The sequence below is a fragment of the Arachis ipaensis genome, chromosome B5, assembly GCF_059453495.1.
Source record: "Arachis ipaensis isolate K30076 ecotype BB chromosome B5, ASM5945349v1, whole genome shotgun sequence".
In the NCBI taxonomy this organism is placed as follows: Eukaryota; Viridiplantae; Streptophyta; class Magnoliopsida; order Fabales; family Fabaceae; genus Arachis; species Arachis ipaensis.
In genome coordinates, this window is record NC_142440.1 from 12873584 (window position 1) to 12897497 (window position 23914).

The following is a 23914-nucleotide window of genomic DNA, read 5'->3' on the forward strand; positions in this document are numbered from 1 at the left end:
TTTTCTCCTTCGCAGGTACTCGAAAGAAATCAAAATACTGATCTGCAGAGATGATCCAACTCAACGCATAAGTACCATCAAATTTAGGAAGATCGAAGCTCACCCTTCGAGGCTGTGACCACGGACGCGACTAATTGTCAACTTCAGAGTTCGAACCAGGCGGAGACTCGGGAGAGATGGAGTGCTATCGGGACCAATCGAAAAGTAGCTGAGTATAGGACGATTAAATCGCTTCAAATTTCATATTCGTCGCCTCTTGCGCTCGAGCGCATTTTGCTCTATTTTCCTCAGCCACTATTTCTATCATCTGAGACAAACGCTTCAATTCAGCTTCCATAATTTTTATGCGAGTGTTTTTTGCCAAGGCAAATGAAAGCACCAATTGAAAGGGTGCATAAATTATAAGATGTAATAGAACAATAAACAGTGGTATATGCCTCAAAATTGTAGTGAAATTCTATTAATAATTGAAGAAATTAATGGATAGAACATAAGCAAGGGAGGAGAAAGTAAGACAGTTATTAAGAAACTATGAAAAATTGAAATTATTGAGGCAAATAAAAGAGTAGCAGCCATGAACTCCTTGCAAGAACCTGAGAGAGGAAGAGAAGAGAGCCTTGGAATAAGGAATGAAGGAAAAGAGGGAGAAAGTGAATTCAAAAAGAAGAGAGGCAAATACTACAATTCTCTATCGCTTATGATTCTCCAATTTTCTACTAATAGTGCGTCTTCTGCTGCTGCGTCTCACGCCTTGAACATTCGGACCATGCTCCGCATGTCTACTTTCTCTAACTGACTCTGCCCCCATTATGGTTATTTTATCCCATTATATTGTTTTTCCATTTAGTTACTGCCCCCTTGTTCGTTACAACTTATTCACAAATTTCATTCATATGTTATATGAGGAGATATCCTCTGTGAATTATGCTAACTATGGAAATCAGGAATATAGATATTTTGTTTCTACAATAAATTCAACACGAGCTCAGAGATTTGAATAGGATCCGTATTTTCTGCAACCTCTATATTTATAAGACATTTCAATCATCATAACTCATCGTTCATTCATTTCTCGTATTGTTTTTATTAATGATTTATGGTCTATCGATTTCTACCCAAATCATAATCACTCCAAATCTTAATTTCATGCATGTACTTAGAGGAATGAATGTTATCCCTTAAATAAAGATTCATATCTATATCAAAACACATACAAAGTTTAGCCATGAAATAAGTCTCTCTTCATCAACAAAATTGTGCTTATTTACATTGGAATATATATATATATATATATATATATATATATATATATATATATATATATATATATATATATATATATATATGATTTTCACAAATTTTACTGGAGGTAGGGGTGTTATACTATTTTTTTATGTGTCATATCTTAAATAATGATGTTAGCATTCAGATGTCATGATACAATGTCTTTTTATTACATACACATTCAGCATTATAACAACTATCTTATGTACATAAAAAAACCGAGGGAATAATCCTTCGATAAGGGAAGGTGATTCCCAAAGACAAGATAATCAAAGTGATTTTTCGGTAAGAGAAGGTATTCGACAAACTTTTGGGATAGAACTTTCGGTAAAGGAGGGGACTCCCATAAATTTTATACACGGTTTGAGTTCAATACCCTCCAAAATCAAAATAATGTTAAAAGAATGTTTAAGAAAAGTTAAAATCAATTTCATGCGTTGCATTAGAGTCCATATCAACAATGGACTGTTTTCAGTTCAAATAAGGAGAAGTTAGAAAAATATCAAGAGAAACCAAGTTAAGGTTCTTGTGTTCACATTTTTGTATGATTTAATAGTATATGCATTTTAGTCATGAGTCACATGAGTAGTAACATAAGTAAATAAGAAGCATTTAAAAGCCACACCATTCTGACTAAGAAGAACTTTTGAAAATAATAATTGAACTACATTGCATCATCACTATTTTTATTTTAAAATTCGGAGTGGTTGGGGATGGATACAATGACACCAGATAAATAAACTACTGAAAATCTTTGTTTCTCACTCTTCTCCACAGAAACGATGCAACACGAAGTAATACACTCCTCGATTAAGCTAAAAGGAGCAATATATTATAAGATGATTAAGAGCTAGATATCAAGGACATAGACACAAAAGGTCAAGTACTTATTCAAATTCATTTTAATAATGGAGGATAAGTAGCTGTCTTAGTCATAGTTATGCAAAGTGCGAGAGTTAGGATTTTTTATGTGCCTTATTTGATCTTTATTGAGTGACTACAATTATGATCATGATGTTTGATTTTTTTAACGAGTAAAGTTTTTTTTATTGTTTTTAACTTTATAGTTTAATACGTCTATCTTCTGTGTTAATATCACTAAGTCTACTCATATTTTTTAACTAATACCGATTATAATAATTAAGACTCTCACTATTTTTAAATGACTTTTAGAAATAAAAGTTAATTATTCATTTTTTTTTATAAATTGTTTATATAAAATTTTTATTTTAAAAATTTCATAAAAATTGAAGTATCAACTATTAATATAATCCAAATAAGGCTTTAAGCCTAGTTTTTTTATTAGGGTGTTTCACCAAAACTCATGCAAATGCTAAACAGCTTCCTAACACATCTTTATTTTGAGGAATTGCTAAATCCCACTTTCTCAACCACTGCACCATACTCAATAATCCAGCTAGCATGCTTGTGAATTGTGATCAATTTCTATTACTACTACCACTTACTCACTGGACCATTCTTTAATTACTACAGATTTTAAGAAACCATGGATTGTGTCTTTAAAGCTTAAACCTTTTTTAGCTGGAGCATACAAAATATATTTGATTCTTTATTCTTTAATCATTAATTTTATTTACTAAGTTGGTTGTAAATTTGTAATATTTGTCCTGATCCCAAAACACCGCATTGATTTGAAATTTTTTTGGCAACCTTTACATTGTCAATGTTTACAACTAAAGTGAATATATGTACGAAAGATATTTCTAACTACTAAAGTCCATCAGTGTGACTATGAGATTTATGGTCCACCGAATTGATGGACATTAATCCAATTTGTACCTCGGGGATTAAGCCTTTGTTGCACTTTCCCACCAGAACTTTATGGCTAAAATGGATTCAAAAGCCTAAGCTATAGTGAAAAATTTGGCTGCTTTTGCTTTCAACTTCATATGATGTATTTGAATTTGACCATTCAATCGAAAGGGGAACGAATCATACAAAACTTTATAGAGAATTAGAAAAAAATCAAACACACCGCTATATTCATGGGGTGTAAGCATAAAGTGCCAAACAAGTTAAAAATATGTCTAAGCCGTCCGAGCATGAAAACCCCCCAGCTTTTCCCCAAATACTCAATCATCAGACAAAAAACACTAAACAATTTCATCTACTTCCAACCAAATATGTCCAAGAGAGAAAAAACAGTAGTTTGAGATAGACAAGACCACGACCTAAATAACTAAACTACCAAAAAAAGAATATTTTCTTGTACAAACATGTTCATGTTCGTATAATTATTATGTATTTGGATTTGGGACCAAAAAGTAAGATACATAATTTTATTTAATAAAAAATACCTACAACTTTGGTCCATTTAAAGGCTATTTGTTGCTCTAGATCTTGTAATTGTATTTAAAACAATCAGAAACACCTGGAATAATCAACATGAAAATTTATTAAAAAACTGATATATTTTTCTTTTAAGAGAGCAAAGAACTACTCAATGATTCAAGCCATACCACATCATATGAGGTTAGAAAGGAAGTAGACCCAAGGGTCCCATGAGAAATGCACACAGTGCCGTTTTCAAAAGTGCTATTTCAAAGCGTTCCTAGTTTTGGGAAAGAGGGAAACGAGCCTAAAATAAAATAAATAATAAAAAAATGGCAAGAAAGATGCAGAGTTCACTAACAAACACACACCCTCCCAAATAAAGAAGACAGAAACAGAAACTTCATAGGGTGTGTGAGTGTGAGTCTCTTTCTCTCTCTCTCTCTTTCTCTCCGTACGAAAAAAAACGGAGAGTAGCATAGCGCTGCTAAATCCGGCAAATACGCACATCGGCGCACACTTACGCCACCCCTACTCAATGATAGTCCTCTGTTTCACTCTGCTAATGTGCGCTGCCCCTTCACACCACGCTAACCTCAACTCCCTTTTATTATAACACTGCTCTGTCTGTCAGAGTTTCTTTCTTTTTCTCTTCGAAGCTGTGACAACTAACAAACCATTTTGCAATGCGAGCTCTTCTACTATTTCTAGTGCTGTGCGCACCTTTCTTATCTTGCGCCGATCGCAGCGCCGCAACCGTTGCTGAGATCCAAGCCTTGACGTCCTTCAAGCTCAACCTTCACGATCCTCTAGGAGCTCTCAACGGCTGGGATCCCTCCTCGCCGGCGGCCCCGTGCGACTGGCGCGGCGTTGCCTGCACCAGCGGCCGAGTCACTGAGTTGCGCGTACCTCGCCTTCAACTCGGTGGCAGACTCACTGAACGAATCTCCGAGTTGCGCATGCTGCGCAAGTTAAGCCTCCGTTCGAACTCCTTTAACGGAACCATTCCTTCGTCTCTCTCCAAATGCACACTCCTGCACTCTGTCTTCTTGCAGGACAACTCTTTTTCCGGCGTCATTCCGCCGGAGATCGGGAACCTCACCGGTCTTCAGATTTTCAACGTGGCGCAGAACCACCTCTCCGGAGAAGTCTCCGGCGAGCTCCCTCTTGGCCTCAAGTACTTCGACCTCTCATCCAACGCCTTCTCCGGCGAGATTCCAACTGCCATTGCCAACCTCTCTCAGCTCCAGCTGATCAACCTATCGTACAACCAGTTCTCCGGCGAGCTTCCGGCGAGCTTCGGGCAGCTTCAGCAGCTGCAGTACCTCTGGCTCGATCACAACCTCCTCAGGGGAACTCTACCTTCGGCGCTCGCGAACTGCTCTTCTCTCGTGCACCTCAGCGTTGAAGGAAACGCTCTCAGCGGCGTGATTCCGTCGGCGATTTCTGCCCTGCCGAATCTTCAGGTGATGTCTCTATCACAGAACAATCTCACTGGTTCCATTCCAGCCTCCTTTTTCTGCAACGTTTCGGTCCACTCGCCTTCGCTTCGGATAGTTCAACTTGGATTCAACGGTTTCACGGATTTCGTGGGGCCTGAGACGAAGAGCACGTGTTTCACTGTTCTTCGGGTTTTGGATGTTCAGAACAATCACATACGAGGCAAATTTCCCTTGTGGTTAACCAATGTCACTACGCTAACGGTTCTTGATGTTTCCAGCAATGCACTTTCCGGCGAGGTTCCGCCGGAGATAGGGAGCCTCACCAAACTGGAGCAGTTAAAGATGGCCAACAATTCGTTTTCCGACGCCATTCCTGTGGAAATCAAGAAATGCTGGTCGCTGAGTGTGGTTGACTTTGAAGGTAACGAGCTTTCCGGCGAAGTTCCTTCGTTTTTCGGTGACATGACAGAATTGAAGGTGCTGTCCCTTGGGGGGAACCACTTCCATGGCTCAGTTCCGGTGAGTTTTGGTAACCTTTCCTCTCTTGAAACGTTGAGTCTGAGAGGTAATAGTTTGAATGGAACCTTGCCTGATACGATAATGGCGTTGATCAATTTGACCGTGCTTGACCTCAGTGGAAACAAGTTTAGTGGTGAAGTGTCTCCTACTATTGGAAATCTAAATAGATTGATTGTTCTCAATATCAGTGGCAATGACTTGTCTGGAAAAATTCCTGCTAGTGTGGGGAATCTTTTCAGGCTCACTACACTTGACTTGAGCAAACAGAATCTTTCAGGTGAGTTGCCGTTTGAGCTCTCAGGTCTGCCAAATCTACAAGTCATTGCTCTGCAGGAGAACAAGTTATCTGGTGATGTACCGGAAGGGTTTAGCAGTTTGATGAGTTTGCAGTATTTGAATCTCAGCTCTAATGGATTTTCTGGCCATATACCTGAAAACTATGGCTTTCTTCGTTCGCTGACCGTGCTTTCATTGGCTCATAATCACATTTCGGGGGTGATTCCTCCGGAAATTGGAAACTGTTCTGATGTTGAAGTTCTTGAGCTTGGATCGAATTCTTTGACAGGTCATATTCCTGCTGATATTTCTCGTCTCAGCCACTTGAAAGTGCTTGATTTGGGCAGGAACAATTTATCTGGGGATGTGCCTGGGGATATTTCCAAATGCTCCTCGTTGAATTCTTTGTTAGTGGATCACAACCATCTTTCAGGGAACATACCAGAGGCATTGACAGATCTGTCAAACCTAACAATGCTGGATCTCTCTGCTAATAACTTCAGTGGGGAAATTCCTAGTAATCTTTCTATGATCCCTGGCTTGGTCTACTTCAACGTTTCTGGGAACAACCTTGACGGTGAGATACCTCCAGCATTGGGCTCTAGATTCAACAATGCCTCTTCATTTGCAGGTAATGAGAAATTATGTGGGAAGCCGTTGGATAGAAAGTGCGAGGAGATGACCAAAAAGGATAAAAAGAGGTTGATTGTCTTGATTATCATCATTGCATCTGGAGCTTTATTACTTGCATTGTGTTGCTGCTTTTACATTTTCAGCCTACTCCGATGGCGAAAGAGGCTCAAAGAAGGGGTTTCGGGGGAGAAGAAAAAGAGCCCGGCAAGGGCCAGTTCTGGGGCAAGTGGAGGCCGAGGCAGCACTGATAACGGTGGACCAAAGCTGGTTATGTTCAACACCAAAATCACACTGGCCGAAACAATAGAGGCAACGAGACAATTCGACGAGGAGAATGTGCTGAGCAGAACAAGGTTTGGACTAGTATTCAAGGCATGCTACAACGATGGCATGGTCCTATCCGTCCGCAGGCTCCCAGATGGGGCATTGGACGAGAACATGTTCAGAAAAGAAGCTGAATCATTAGGCAAAGTCAGGCACCGAAACCTAACAGTTCTAAGAGGCTACTACGCTGGTCCACCAGACATGAGACTCTTAGTCTACGACTACATGCCGAATGGAAACCTCGCAACACTCCTCCAAGAAGCTTCACATCAAGATGGCCATGTTCTGAATTGGCCAATGCGACACCTCATTGCACTGGGAATTGCTCGGGGATTAGCGTTCCTGCACCAGTCCTCAATGGTCCATGCGGACGTGAAACCACAGAATGTCCTGTTCGACGCAGATTTCGAAGCCCATTTATCTGATTTTGGGTTAGAGAGGCTAACAATAGCAATCCCAAGCGAAGCCTCAACTTCAGGCTCAGTTGGCACTTTGGGTTATGTATCTCCAGAAGCAATCTTAACCGGGGAAGCCACCAAGGAGTCTGATGTATACAGCTTTGGCATCGTGTTGCTGGAGCTTCTAACAGGAAAGCGCCCCGTGATGTTCACCCAAGACGAAGACATAGTCAAGTGGGTGAAGAAGCAACTACAGAGGGGTCAAATTACTGAGCTACTAGAGCCAGGGTTGCTTGAATTGGACCCAGAATCATCAGAGTGGGAAGAGTTCTTGTTGGGTGTCAAAGTAGGCTTGCTTTGTACGGCACCTGATCCTCTTGACCGACCAACCATGTCCGACATCGTTTTCATGCTCGAAGGCTGCCGTGTCGGCCCTGATATCCCCTCCTCCGCCGATCCCACCTCTCAAACTTCTCCAGCATAACATAAACCCATCACTGCAAAGTTTGATTGACATTATTTTGTTCAAAGTTCAATCCTCCTTTTTCTTTTTTGGTTAATTTGATTTCATAAATGTAACAGTTTGTAGTTCTTAATTGTTTTTTCTTTGTTGGAAAAAAAAAAGAGAAAAAGAAAAGAAAGAATGGAGCCAGTTTTTTCAATTTTTTTGGGGCCCTTCAAGTGCCGGAGTCGGAGATGGCTAGGTGGGGACCACAAGAAAGTGAGCCAAGTGTAATCTTAATCCGTGATGCTCTCTCACACTCAAAAACGGTCAACGTCATTGACAAAATGGAGGGTCGAGGTCCACGTGGACGAGTGTGGGCAAATTGGGGGCGGGAATGTGGGCCCTCACGCTGGCATTTCCCGCCAAAAGGCAACGGCATCATGAAACAGTGTAGTAGGCACTGTTCCCGTCACCTGGTTTTCTGACATCATCATGTGGTTCATTTACTCAGTTTTCCGGCAACGGGGTTGGATGAAGCTAGCTAGCCGTTAAGGTTGTGGGGTCCGAGGTTCATGTTCCCAAGAGGAAATGCAATGACATCGGTGTTTGGTGTGCTCAGTCTGGTGCTCCTGCAGTCTCAGTGGACAATGTCTGCACCACGTCGTTTCTTCAGCTGCCTTATTCAAAGCTTGGTTGTTTTGTTTCAATTTTAGTTTTCCATTTCTTGCTTATTCAAAGAGAAATTGGCGTGAGGAACGGCGTTAGAGTGGATAATATGATTGGCTTTTACAAGCAGTTGGCCCACGCCTCATCTACTCTTGAACTTTTTGTGGGTCATTCTCATATCCATCCACTTATTGGATTTGAATAGGATTCTGTCTTCTTGCCTCTCTTTCTTTTATTTTTCCTCTTTAATTTGCTTTTGCGGATTCTTGGAGTGCATCAGAGATTCAGGGAAGGTGTTAGGAAATAATTAAGCCATCTGTCTCTATTACATTTTTTTTTTAATTTTTTCACATTCATTAAATTCTCTTTTGCTAAATAGAGAAGCTTCCTATTTGTGATCCCATCAGGTTTTGTGGGGATAAAAGGTCCAATCTAGAGAGGGTAGGTTGAGGTTATGCATTTGATGCCGATGCCATGCACTCTTTTTGTAGTATGTGGTAGCGTTACAACGGCACGAAGATTCTCCACAAGTGGGAGTGGCATAAAAACTGGTAAAAGAAGCGATAACGTGGGTATTACCGTATTAGAATATGCCTGAAGATCTGGGTTATAAGATCTACAAAGCTGAACACGGTAGTGGAAGGACAAAAGCTTCTACTACTATAATACTCTACCGTGCAGTGACCGTTAAGGGTCCTCTCAAATTATATAATCGTTTGAATCATGTGCAAGATGGGAGCTATTGAGTGTCAGAACTCCCAATATTAATATAGACATGGAAGATCGGGTAAGGCGATTATTTATTTATTTATTTATTTTACTCGAACTAATTTGCCCCTTCCAACACAAACAAACAGCTCACAAACACAAAGTGTTGATTAAATTTTAAATTGACAGCGTCTGAGTTAAACGGAGTCTTAATCCTAGCGCAAACTTGTTAACTTTGGTCTCAATACTCTCAAATTCCGCCATTACTTTTCAACTAATGAGTGATTTGAAATTTTGCCGTCTAAACTACATTATGAAATAGGAAAAGGCCTGAAAAACAAAGTTTTCCCCTATCCAATATTCACTAAAATTTTTTTTCCTCTCTTGTTAACCAAAGAAGTGTGTGTTGAATTTTTATTGGTGTTAAAAAAAAAGTTCCATAGTTAGAAACTTAGAATTTATGGAAAAATGGATTTTAGAAAATTGATCCGTGTTCCATCAATTATATGTCTAAATTGACCACGAATATGTGTTTACTAACTAATGTAGATATTAATACCAAAAATATTGGTACTTTCTTTAGGATTCTTTTTTATCACGTGACTCACCCAAGTCGAAAGTTAGTCAAATGCACATCACTCAGACATTCACTATTAACGTGTTGTAGTACTGTTAAGCATGAATTAATCATTAAATAATAATGTTAGTATGTACACCATAGATATTGAATGGAATTCTATTCAAGAATTTATAGTTTAAGTGATGACATTAAAAGGCAATATATAATTAAGTTCTTTAAGGCTGCGTTTGTTTATAGAGACGGAACATTGAAGTAAAGATACAAAGATATAAAATTGTATTTAACAGATAAGATATATACAAAAATATTGTGTTCACAAATATTGAATTAATGTATTTTGTGTCTATTCTGATACGAAAACACAGAGACATTAATAAAAGACACAATTTATTTTTTATTTTTTCTTTCATTATTCTTATTAATTTTTTATAATTATATTTTTTATTATTATATTTTTTTTCTCAAATTTTTTGAATGAAAAAAATGAGAATAAATTAGATTTTTATAATTTGTTCTTGTTCTGATCAGAGTTGTCGAACTTGCCGGCAGTGAGTCTTCGTACTGACTTGTAAGTCGTTGTACCGATCTTATATTTCTAGCAGGGATGCATTTCGGCATGGAAGCGAACAACAAAAGGTGAGAAAGTACCTGTAAAATGCACTCCAATAATTAAGTAAGTTTAATGTATCCAAGAAAATACCGTACCTTATATGTAGGATGAGGTATTTTGGGGTTACGTTTTTTATGATTATTTTCATTGAAGAGCAGTTATATCATATCGGGACGTTGTGATTATGGCCGTCCATTTGGTTCCGAATTGTACCGTTTGGACGAATTATAGCTCATTAAGCCAAGCTATAACGTATAATGTCGAGTTATGATTTTTTAGTTAGATTGTAACAGCCATATCACAGCCCCCAAGTTTGACCTGACAATATTTTTAATGAAGCAGGTTGAAACAAGCCAAACTTGGGGGTTGTGATATGGCTGTTACAATCTAACTAAAAAGTCATAACTCGGCATTATATGTTATAGCTTGGCTTAATGAGCTATAATTCGTCCAAATGGTACAACTCGGAACCAAACGGACGACCATAATCACAACGTCCCAATATGATATAATTGCTCTTCAATGAAAATAATCATAAAAAACGTAACCACAAAAAAGAAAGGTACAATATTTTCTTGAATACATTGAACTGATTTAAGTATCAAAGTGTCTTTTGCAGGTACTTTTCCACCTTCTTTTGTTGTTCGCTTCCGCGCCAAGGTGCATCCCTGTTAGAAATATAAGCTCGGTACAACGACCTGCAAGTCGATACGAAGACTCACTGCCGACGAGTTATACCTCGGCAACCTAGGTAAGAACAATTTGTGATATGACTGTTACAATCTAATTAAAAAGTCATAACTCGAGATTATACGTTATAGCTCGGTTTAATGAGCAATAATTCGTCCAAACGGTACAACTCGGAACCAAACGGACGATCATAATCACAACATCTCGATATGATATAACTGCTTTTCAATGAAAATAATCATAAAAAACGTAACCACAAAACACCTCATCCTACATATAAGGAAGGTACGGTATTTTCTTGGATACATTGAACTGACTTAAGTATTGGAGTGCCTTTTGCAGGTACTTCTCCACCTTTTGTTGTTCACTTCCGTGCCGAGGTGCATCCCTACTGGAAATATAAGCTCAGTACAACGACCTGCAAGTCAGTATGAAAACTCATTGCCGGCGAGTTATACCTCGGCAACCCAGGTCAGAACAATTGGCACCCACCGTGGAGACGAAGACAAAATCTTTCCTCATCCCTTTTATTGGCCTCAAAGCTTCCTTTATCCATTCATGGCTGAGCTGCCTCCACTAACACCCTCTGAATTTCTTTGGATGGTAACCGAACTACAACAAACTAACCAATGCATGGCGGAGAAAAATCAAAGGATGGCGAACCAGATAGTTGAGCTGACTAATGCTCGGATTGAAAACAATGGTGATCGCACCGAACAAGTGGAGGATGAAGATCACGAATCTGATCCAACACACGCTTCTGAAACTCCTTTGCACGAGGAAGCTCGGCCAGAAAACGAAGATAATGAACCCAACAATGCTGTAGGGCCGTTCACTGCTGATATTATGAATTTTCAAATGCCCAGAAGATTCATTTTGCCGATGACCCTAACTCCTTACGATGGGTTAGGAGACCCAAAGAAGCACATCAAAAAATTCCGATCAATAATGATAGTAAACGGTGCTTCTGACCCTGTTTTATGTCTTTGTTTTCCTACTTTTTTAGACAGTCCTGCACTTGATTGGTTTTGTTCTTTACCTGCAGATTTTATTTCTCGTTTTCAGGAACTCGCAAAACTTTTTGAAGATCACTTCGCAGCTTCTTTTATCTACTTGCACGATTCCGACTATTTGAATACAGTCAAACAAGGTCAGAACGAAAGCTTGAAAGATTACATAATCCGTTTCACAAAGGTAGCTATCACCATACTAGATCTTCATCCCGAAGTATATCTGCATGCTATCAAGAGTGAACTCCAGCCGGAAAAATTTCAAGAACCAATCACCATAGCCAAGCCAAAGACTCTCGCCAAATTCCACGAAAAGGCCAAGAGACAGATGGAGATCGAAGAGTTCTGCCAAGCTCAGAAATCAGAAAAAACTCACACTACAAAAGACGAGGATAGAACACGAGACAGCAAAAAAACAGTTCTAGTTTATCATCAAACCAAATACAAGAACACAAAATTTTGTGTTTCTATCTTTTGTATCTTGTTTTATTCTATTTTCAAAAACAAACACAACCGAACTGTCCTAAAATATCACTTGGCATCGTGAAACAGAAAAGGTATTGAACTAAAGATATTCAATTCTTGTAATTATGTAAAGAATGAAGTAATGATAAGAATATTTTTAATGCTCAATATATTAGTAAATCGCGAAAAAGCCGAACATTATCAATTGATCTAACTTTTTAAGATACTGTGCTAGTAACTAGTATAAGTGCATAACATTTCACCAGGATTAAAAGTGAAGTAGTACTTTGTTTTTGTCATGGAACAACCGTTTTTTTTTTTTTTTTTCTGAATTCCATTTTCAATCATCCCGATTGCATATTTGAAAGAGTAATGCTACACATCCTGATTTTTGTTATGAAAGATAAATTTAGTTGGACTTAATTAACAAAAAGACTTGAATGTTTAACATTATTCTATTTTAAAATTCATTAACCAATATACATTTCCAGATCGAGTATAAGACTCTGCAATCCACTTTTTTAGTCTCCAAAACAAAAAGCATTGGCCTAAACAAAGAGAAATTCAGTAGACAAAATGATTGATGTAGTCTTAGATTTAGATAGCAGTCCATGATTCAGTAATCAGTACAACTAGAGTAAACTCCTAATATCATTTCAATATATGAAAATTTATAATACTAATAAATTTATCTATGAATAAAATTAATTTTTAAATATTTTTATCATACAAATAAAAAGGAATACAAAACCTTTCGGAATAGAACTAGAGAAACAAGTTGATGACCCTATAAAAAAAAATTAAAGGAAAGTCACGTAGAGATTAAAAAAAAAAAAAGGTTATCTACTTTTTCAGGTTGATCTAAGTTCAAAATAGGAGCTTTACTGCTTTAGAGTTTTTTCTTGGAGGTTCAACCCTAAAAGAAGGATTCTGGTAGTCAAATCGACTTTATATCTTTGTGCATCCTCATCAAGTGAATGTCTTTGATCTTCAAAATTAGTTATTGACCATTTTTAAATTTTAGAAGTAAACAATTTCTTGGTAAATGTCTTTCATATATATTTTTTTACTTTGTCATTTCTTAGAATGATTGCAATTGCCACTCTCTAAACCACCTTGAATTATTTGCTAAAGCCAACTTAAAATAGTTGTTGAAACAAAAATACTTCCAACTCCAACTCCAACACTATCAACCCTCAACAAATCAAGAAGAGATTATCCAATTCCTAAATAATAAAAATACAACTTTCTATTAGCTACACAATACATTTAGTAATATTTTATTTCAATCCCACTAAGTAACTAATAGAAATCTAACCAACCACAAACCAACAAATATTTTTAAACTACACTCCATTTTTCAAATTGTCATTCATTTAAATTTTATCTTTTTAAAAATACAAAATTAATACTTATTAATTACAGATGACTAGTTAGAAGTTGTGTACTTGTACTTTTCCTATTTTATAGCATGTTCTTTGCATTTGAGTACTTCACAAACACGGCTAAGGCACTATGAAATCTTTAATTTGACATAGCAATCCACCTTCATACAAGAATTAAGACACTACACGAAGTCATATCAACATTTATAGTTCCAAAATCATAAAGAGAGACTTGACTGAAGAGTATGAAATAATACTAATTAAACAATATAGTAACCAACACAAACATCTGTTTTATTACAGAGAAATCCAATCTAGTTCGAATCGAACATACTAAACACAGTGATGACCAAATAAATAGTTTGACGGGTTTTATTCCTGGATAACCTGCAAAAGACGAATGAGGAGCATGACAAAGCTAAAAAGCTTGCCAATACAAAATCCCTGGTAACATTCACAATTTACGCGTCTGTGCACCACAACCAACAGGGAACTCTCTATTAATCATTCAGCTCTGGATTGGCCGGCACGGGAAGAAAGGATGATGCCAACAATGAGTCCGTACAACGCTAACGCCTCAGCAAAGATGAGAATGAGAATCATTCCAACGAAAAGCTTTGGCTGCTGGGCATTTGCTCTACAAAACCAGTATATTAACATTAGCATGTCAAATTAAACACATTAAACCAAAGATTAAAAACATTTATCCAGTCAGCAATGTTGTATATACATAGTGAATTGCAGTATAATAATAAAAGCAGCAACTGCAAAAGTTACCAAAAGCACTTAGATAATTAAGAACTTTGGATTTAAACAATCAACATGAATGCTAGTCTTTCAACATTTTTGTAAAATAAAATTGTATTTTTCCATTTGGACATGTAAACCAAATTATTTTATCTAATCACTACTATATGTAAGAATAGCTGTTTCTTTATTGTACAGTTGCATACATGCAAAAGTGACTATACTTATTCTAACTAGAAAAGAATGTGTAATTAACTAATTATCCATATAACTACAATTTCCAAACAAAACTTCACCTATGCAATGCATTAAGTATCAAGTTCATCCATCATAATAGATATAACAATATATATACTCTGCTAAAATCTGCATTCTAAATGTAACGAACAAACCAGAAACCACAGCAGAATTTATAAAATAGACAGAAAAGATTAACAAAAGAAGCATTAAACATTTCTAATTCAGTATCACCTTTTATGCTAAAGTAGAATGAGGGGATGATCTTATATCCATCATAGCAGAGGAAGGCAAGACAACTAATACAAGTTACAGACATATTCTAAAGAAAAAAACATAAAATTATATGCAACTCGTTAAATCAAACAAAACATATCACATGAATTAAAGGCCAGATGAATCATTGGCTACCCTTAATCACAAACAAGAACAAGACTCATTATTAAATCAATCATTGATATACTAAAATCACTGAAACTTATAGAATGCATTATGGCTTGCAAGTAATTTAAATCCTACAAACATGTCACTACAAAAAAAAAAAAAAAAAAAAAAACAAAACAAAACCAAAGAGATTAGCACAACGGTTGAAGCTTCTCTAGAACAAACCACAACCAATTAGGATTCAGGAGTGGGAGTAAGACAAACAAAATACCTAACACCAGCATCGCCTACAATGCCAATAGCCATGCCAGCAGAGAGACCAGCAAGGCCACAAGCCAAACCAGAAGAAAGGTGAGCGTAGCCATCAAAGAGATAGTAAGATTTGGCCTTAGGGTTAATCCCAGTACTGATGATAACCGCAATGATCAAACCATAGATACCCAACACACCAGCCATGACAACTGGCACAATTGATTTCATCACAAGCTCGGGTCTCATCACACCCATCGATGCAACCCCAACCCCACTTTTTGCAGTGCCATAAGCCGCACCCATACCTGCATATAATTGAACCTAAATCAAACAATTGAATCACACCACACACCACACCCCACACATCAAAATCACAACTTGGATCCATTTTTTGCCTGTTGGGCAATTGGGGCAAAGGGATCTATCTATGCAATGAAGAAAAATGAAAGGAAAGAGGGGCTTACAGGAGAAAACTAGGGCAGCGGCAGCGCCGAGGAATCCGAAGAAAGGAGCAGTTTCATCGCCGCTGAAACCAGCCATGTTTTGTTGATTAAAGTTCGGATCCGGCGATCGTGAGAAGAAAGAATGGATCAAGGAGAGGGAGGAGGAGAAGGAGGAGATCTATTAACTGTGTGTTCGTATGCTGCGATTTTAGTTTTTGTTTGATTGAGTGGAAGTTTCTCGGTGGCCCCCTCTCTACGTTTATTGTTGCTCCCCCGCAAGTATCAAGCCATAAAAATATGGGCCTATTTATCTTCAATCAAGCCCAATAATATTTGTTTAGGTTAATTACCAATTCAATATACAAAAGATTTTGTTCATGGACAAAAAGTCCCTAAAAATAAAAGACGTTATCGAAAAATTACTTTTTAATGATTTGAGGATACGACAAAAAGGATTAATAAATATTATATTTTTTATAAGTAACAAAATATTTCATATTTAGCAAATAAGTTATTCATTAGATCTAAATTTGTCGCAACATTTGAATAAATATTTAGAAGGTACACAAAAAAATCTAGAGTAAAATTTGATCTCTAGATTTTTTTATTTTTAAAAAATATGGTCATTCACAATAAAATTAAAAGATTTTACTTAATAAAAAATTATCAAATTTTAAAAATAAAAAAATCTTATTTTTATAATCATGATTGCAAAAATTTATATCGAAATTTGATTTTTAAAATTATCTTTTAAAATGTATATTTAATATCTAGTTTTTTTTGTCGTCTTTTTAAATTTTTCAGATGCTTATTTGTCATTAGAATCTTTTGGGATTCATTTTGTCAGCGATGCGAACTTTTCAAGTACCATTTTGATAGATTACTCTATTTGTTTTCGGCTCCCTAAAATTCTCAATTCACATAAATTAAATTTTTTACTTTTTAAAATGACCAAATGTACCCCTCACTCTTAGAAGCGTGAGTTACCGGTTGTCCGAAAATTACCAGTCATGTTAACATTACTGATGTGTGCAGTTAAGTGCCAACTTGGCAGTTTGCCAAACAACGTCGTTCAGTGGTTAGGCTCCAATTACAGCAAAACAACGTCGTTGCACATTATAATATGTCTTCTTCAAATAAAAAAAAAAAACTCTCTAAGAGATCTCCGTTAACAAACATTTGTTTCACCAAAAAGCCAAAGATGATCTTCTCGCCTTCATTGCCTCTTTGTCTCCCTCAAGTCTCAATCGTTGTGGCTAGCCAATGCTCTTTCACGACATCCGCTTATTTGGTTATTGAAGCTTTTTATCTCTGTCAATATTATCGTACTTAACATTGGCAAAGGTGAAAGGTAAGGTTTAGGTTTATTGCCTATTACTTGTTTGAATTGTGTTGTTGTTAGTTAGGTAATAATTATGGGAGGTTGTGGTTCTCATGCTTGCATTGTCTATTTTTTTCATATTTTCTGTCATTTGTTTTTTTTTTTTTGTCATTATGTTCTAGAGTTTAAGGTTTCTATTTTAATCATTCTAATAATTATGCATTTTTTTTATTAAGTGATTATTTTGCATTTTCTGAAAATTCCTATTTCTACGATGATAAATTTTGATTTATTTTGTTGTGTTTTTTTAGATGAGTGATCGACTGAAACTTATTTTTCACCATGGAAGAAGATTTGAGACCCAAACTTCTGATGGTAGTGTTGTGTATACATCCATCTCACTAATGAATGACTTAGAGTTAATGAAGATTATTTGGATGTTTTTGCTATTGCTGATTATTACAAGGAGTTGGACTATGATAAAGCTGATGCCTGCTAGTATTGGGACCCTAAAAAAGATTGGAATACGATTTTAGGAGGTTGAAGAAGGATCAGAATCTAAGGGACATGATTAGCCTCTGTGTCACGGCTTAAATGAGCAATGACTGGCGCTCAGAAAAATTATCTCCTAGCAAGTCTAACAGATTCGAATATAAGATAAAGAAGAATGTTACAAATGTTTTGAATAAATTTATAGTTTCTAGAATGAATAATTACATAATTTTAACAAAAGATAAAATAAGTAAATATTGATGGATCCTGCCTGTGACATATGGAGCAGATGACGTCTAAGAACTCAACAAAGAGTAGATACCCAATGCAGATCATTACTCTCGAATAGAAAGGCTCATATAATCAATTATTTATTCTTGAAAAATATTTTTAGAAAAACGGAGTGAGTTTTGTAACTCAATGACTAGACAGTACATCTATAATTCACATGAGACCATATAAAAAGTATTAATAAAATAATTTTAATTAGAAAATAATAACTTATATGAATAAGTGAATCAATAAGGGAGTTCTCATACAGAAATCAAATCAAATAGTCCACACTTGGGCGGCTCCACCTCTAAGGGTAGCCTTTTCCTCTCGTGTGTCCGTACGGAATAACAAATCCAACGTGTGGCCTACACGTTAGGCTAGCAACGCCCCTGCTAGCTGAGGTTTGAGCCAGATAATCTAGATTAATATCATAACCGCCGTTAACTATGGTTTTCTAATACGAGCCTCCCAAACCAATTCAAAACATATAATTTCAAATACAACAAATTCTTCAGTCTTTCAAACATGAGGTATCAAATCAAATCAAAGAATATTTTCTCATTCAAATCATATTCAATCACATTTTCTCAATTTGAAGGAATTTCAAACATATTTTTCAATTTCAAAATAAATAAATACTAACAAATATTTCAATGTTTCAAAAATACATATTCGAATAAAATCAAATACTTTAAAATGATATAAAACTTCTTCAAACACACATATAATAAAAACATATAGTCTCATGTGCATATTAAAATGAATTTAACAAGAATAAATATTTAGTTCTAATAAATTGATTATTAAAACCAATTTAAAATCCCCTGATAGTAATCGTTGTAAGTATAACTAAGTTCAAAGCACCGTATATCAAAATAATTAGAGACATAAAGACAAACAATTATAATTATACATGTAAAGCCTACTCACAATATGGTCCTAAGGGACCGAAGAGGCCGAACCCGGAGTGCGAAATTAAAAGGTGAGGAAAGTTGAAGTAGAATGGAACGGAAGAGCACAGAATTTGGACCAAGGCAATGGCAACAACTTCAATTCTCACGACAGCAACAATGACCACAACACTAGGCAAAGGCAGTAATTTCAAATCGAATATAGAGACAAAGGCAGATAAAATTCTGGAAAATCCAAAACAGACCAAAGACAAAAATAAATCAAAATAAGAACAAGGTATAAAAATGAAATGATGGCAGAGATAAGGTGAAAATAGAACAAACTAAGGGAAGAAGCTAGACTAGAACAGTGGCAAGGTAGTGTTGCCGGTGAGTTTGGAAGCTCCGGCGTGTTTTTCGGTGACGGTAGCGCCGTTCCTGGCTACTAGAGGCGTGGCGACAAGTCTCCCTCTCCTCTGGCGAGTTCTTCCTCCCCCTCTGCTCGTGTATGGTCATGTTTCTCTTTCTGCGAACTCTCTCTCTCTCTCTCTCTTTCTCTCTCTCTCTTTCTCTCGTTTGAGCTCCTCTTCCTGGAAACCCAACGGTGGCAGCGTCGGCACAGAAGCTCGGCGACGGGGTCTCCATCGGCAAAGACGGATCGGCGATGGGAAAAGCATGGCAACGACGGATCTGACGACGATGAGACTGACCGTGTCCCTCTCGGCGACCATGATGGCGGCACGGCGAAATGCTAACGGCAGCGACACTCCTCCAGCTTCCTTCAACTCGCAGACTCCCTCTTTCTCTCGGGTTGACGTCGATGGCGACTTGGAAGCGGCAGAACTTCGGTGGCGAGGCATGGAAGCAGCAACCCCTTCTGCCATTCTCTCTTTTTTTCTGCGTGGATGTATTTGTGTATGGTGTGAGTTTTGAAAAGAAGGGGGGCTATGGTTGATGAGGAAGAGTGGAAGTTGTTTAGTAATTTAGGGTTAGGGTTGGGTAGGAGGAATAAGGGTAATGCAGAAATTTTGATAAAATTAAAGGATAGGGTAGTAATAATAGAAAAAAGAAGCTTGGGACATTACATTCTACCATCCTTACAAAAATTTTCGCTCTCAAAAATTGATATAGTGTACAAAATGTTACATGATTTTAGCCTTTTACCAAGCATGAGGAAGAAGTATAATCGGTACAAAAGGTTACAGGATAGGTTTGCTTTAAAAAGATGCAGTTGACATTCGTCTACTCTCGTTTCCTTGACAACTCAGATATACATAGCACTTTTCACTTCGTTCGTCAATCTCCTTAAAATACACTTTTACCTCATAGTCTCCTTGACTTTGTTGTACATATCCATAGCAACAACAGCTGGTTTCATGTCAAATCTTAGGATTACAACCTTCCAAACTTCAGCATCGATAAGTTGTATCCTAAAAAGCTAATGTATCACTTGCTAATCTAGAAATCGCATGTTACACCAAAACAAGCTTGAATTCACTCAATGGGATTCAAAACTTAGGAAGAAAAAGCAAATAACACAGTTGGTGTTCGCAAGAACGTGGAAGGATGTACAAGATCGCAATTAAGCGATGATGTACAAAAAGAATGAAGTGTGCTAGAAAGAAAGTTAATTCGTATTTTAAGAAAGAAATCTGAATTAAGGAACTTTGATAGGAACAATCTAAGAGAAGATGGAGTATCAGGTCGAAACAAGTTCAAGCTTGAATAAAAGAAATACAAAGTGCACAAAAGAAGGTAACCAAAGTCAACGACAATTTTTACAAAGATTTAAGAGAATGTTTCAGAACACAATCAGGTAAGATATCCATCAACAATGGATGCAACTAAGAGAGAATCATTTCACAATCTCAAAGAAAAGATACGAGACAAATATTTCAAGCATAAATACCATCACGTCAAACAAATTTAAATTGAAACAAAAGATGCAAAATTTATGAATTAGAGTAATAGGGATCAGGGGCAAATGTTTTTCCATCAAGAATCTTAAAGGATACCTAAGTACACAACCAAGCAAGGATATGTATAAGCAAAAAGGCAAAATCGACAACAGAGAAAGCAAGCAAAACATAAATTAAAATAAGACAACACATTCTGGAATAGGCAACTTAACAGTAAAAAAATATCAAAAACAGTAACTATCACAAAATCAGCATGCTTCTTTTCCCTTTCTATAGAAACCTTCGACTAAGTACGTTTGAGATTATTATCATGACTTTGGACCTTAAATAATTATGTCAATATAAAGTTTGATATCTCCTAACTCAAAATAGTAGATAGGTTATGTAAAACATGACAAGAAATGTAATTGCGCTCTTTATTGTCCCTTAAGCCAGAATTTACATGTATCTTTATGTATTTAACTCATTATGGTCACTGTTGGTAAAATACAGTCATATAATTTTCTATCATCATGCAGCTAGACTTAATATTAAGTTATAAATAAATTCACATACAAAATAATGATAATAATAAAACTAAAATTTGAAGTACTGGCAATTAATACACTAAGATCAGTTAAAATAACTACTTTTTTAACATGATCAAAGCACAAAAGAATTTTAGAAAATTGGTATGGAATTATATTTCTTGTAAAGATAAAACACCAAAAAGAGAATTCACCTTCATAAATAGTTAAGTAAACTTAAAGTTCATGAACTAAGGACAAACTCAAATATATATTTTGAATCTAAATATTCGAAAATATATCTCCCAAATCATTGTCGTATCTTGGAAAATATATCATAAAAAAAAAACTTTTTTTTTGTTTGGTATATACAGAGTCTTCACAAATTTTCAACCCAGAAATAAGGCTAGGAAACATAAAAATAACAGCTACATAAAAATCAAGAAACTCAACAGTCCAATGACCAAAGAAATTGACTTGCTTGCTACTTAGAAAATCTCAATAATCTCTATTAATATTAGTCATCTGACCACATTTTGGGTTCAATCATTATAAAAATCTATTTATCACTCTTCTCTTCATATATATTATTGTCTTGAGTGCCCATGTATACGAATTGTAGGCTTATAACTTTCTAGAAAATATTTAGCTCATGTTGGATTTTATTATCTTATTATTAGAATATAAGAAAAATCAATCAAAATTACAAAATTAACATTAAGTTTACTGTAATAAAATTGAGGTAAAATATCAGTTAGATTATCAAAATCAAAGTCTAAGATCTGGTAAGACAAATTGAAAAGGATACAAGTTCAATGTATTAGAAAGTATAGCAAATTTATTGGTAATAGTTAAGTTACAATAGTAACTAGTGATCTGTGTGAGATAGTTAATTGAAAGGAGAACATAATCATTAGCAAGAATAAAAGACTTATCATCTTATGATTGCCACAACATGTTGATCAATAAGATAATAATTTTAACTATAAATTTACAAGCATGAGAAGTAACAGTATATTTGACTATTCTTTTTATTATCCTAAATAAGAACAAAAACTTTGCAAACGTCAGATAAAAAAAGAATACCAAGGGAGATATGAGCCTTTTAAAAACCATGTTGAGAATAGAGAACACAATGGTTGCTGTAAACTTTCTTCATATATGAGTCAGTAGTTATAATATACTAAAGATTAATTTATACGATAAAGGAAGAAAAATTCTTGTGCCAAAAACCAGTATTATTATTATTACTATAGGGTAACATAAATTAATACAACAACTTTTCTTATAGTTTGGTTCTCTATATCTTTGGCAGAACAAATTCCTTACTTTTTAAAACACGAGCAAACAGTCTTTACAAAACAAAGAATAAGGTTCATCAGACGAAATAGTTTACATCACAAAACATATTTCTACTTCTAGTTGTCATCAGCATTATATTTTCCTTAACTTCGTACTAGTCTAAGAAGTTTTAAGACGTCGATTCCAATTATCTTCTTATTCTAGAATCATCTCGCACAAATAAAAATTTTCTAACTAAAGAAAATTGACTTCACAAGTTCAATTAGATGATTTCACATGACTTGCTTTAGAATACTTTTGTTATCATTTGTTCTGCACCATACTAAAGAAATTCTTTCACATTCCATGTAGTATTTGTTTAATGCATTTTTTCTATAATGCCCTGACATACATAACTATTGGATTTTTTTTTTCACTCGGGCATTATCAATAATACACTTTTATATTTTAGTCAAAAACAAAATTCATCTTTTAATCACCAACCAAAAACAATCGTTCACAGTCTTTATCTTAACTTATCAAGCAAGAAAATAATTCTGTGACAGGAAAGCCATGTTCAGCAACAAAGAACCATAACAACATCAGATAATCAAATTAGAAAAGCTCAACCAAACTTCTAATCTGAAAGATTTTTAATCTAGCTAACTAATCACCTAAATAATTTATTACACCTAAACAGAGAAAATCACCAATCCAATAAACAACAATAACATTCCATTCACACATGTTTATCACATAATCCCTTTTCTTGAACAACTAAATAACAATTTTCAAAATTCTTGATTTGAAAGAGAAAAAAAATCACAAGCAAATCAAAATTATGTCATAACTTCAAAGATTATCAACATAAGAAGAAAACTCTAATATCGCTTATCAACTCCAGAACAAAGCAGCTCGACCAGTAACACAATAACTCAACAAATCCATGTAATCCACAAATTCAAATACAGCTCTATAAAGAAATTAGATGATAATTCACAGCACACATAGATCGAATCTCTTAAGTAGTTAATGAAATATCGACATCAGGAGTCATAGTGAACAACACAAAGACAAAGACAAAGAAGATTAAGGCACGCATTCACAAAATCGAAGAAGATTAGAATTAGCTACGAGAGAAATCGCAAACCAGAACCAAAACATGAAACCATTGTAAAAACACGTTCAAGATTGGGTACAAGAAAAAGGACTGGAGCAGTAAGAAACGGCAGAGAATGCACGATCACAATAATCAGAAGATGATAATGACACAAAGGAGAAGGGTGGCATTCTTATAGGCCTCTGATAGTGCCACAATTTGTACAAATAGGCGCGCTTCTATTTATACAATTGTGATCCTACCATAGGACACTTGCTCCATATTACACAGATTAAACATAAGCTCTGATACCACTTTGTCATAGCTCAAATGAGCCATGATT

The 23914-nt window shown here is 35.8% G+C and overlaps 3 protein-coding genes across 3 annotated transcripts; 2 read left to right on the forward strand and 1 right to left on the reverse strand.

The window, feature by feature from the left end:
* Positions 1–3942: 3942 nt before the first annotated feature.
* LOC107642939 (Leucine-rich receptor-like protein kinase family protein) lies at positions 3943–8680 on the forward strand. The gene has a single exon (XM_016346451.3). The coding sequence runs from the start codon at positions 4263–4265 to the stop codon at positions 7650–7652; it is 3390 nt and encodes a 1129-aa protein (XP_016201937.2). The 5' UTR covers positions 3943–4262; the 3' UTR covers positions 7653–8680.
* A 189-nt stretch (positions 8681–8869) lies between these two features.
* Positions 8870–12424, forward strand: LOC148563402 (uncharacterized). The gene is made up of 3 exons (XM_088486790.1): positions 8870–8993; positions 10797–10837; positions 11210–12424. The coding sequence occupies exons 1-3, from the start codon at positions 8870–8872 to the stop codon at positions 12422–12424; spliced, it is 1380 nt and encodes a 459-aa protein (XP_088342916.1).
* Positions 12425–13964: 1540 nt separating this feature from the next.
* On the reverse strand, positions 13965–16071 carry LOC107642941 (V-type proton ATPase 16 kDa proteolipid subunit). The gene is made up of 3 exons (XM_016346452.3): positions 15812–16071; positions 15367–15652; positions 13965–14364 (listed from the first exon to the last, which is right to left on the reverse strand). Exons 1-3 carry the CDS (start codon positions 15885–15887, stop codon positions 14232–14234), a joined length of 495 nt encoding a protein of 164 aa, XP_016201938.1. The 5' UTR covers positions 15888–16071; the 3' UTR covers positions 13965–14231.
* Positions 16072–23914: the final 7843 nt, after the last annotated feature.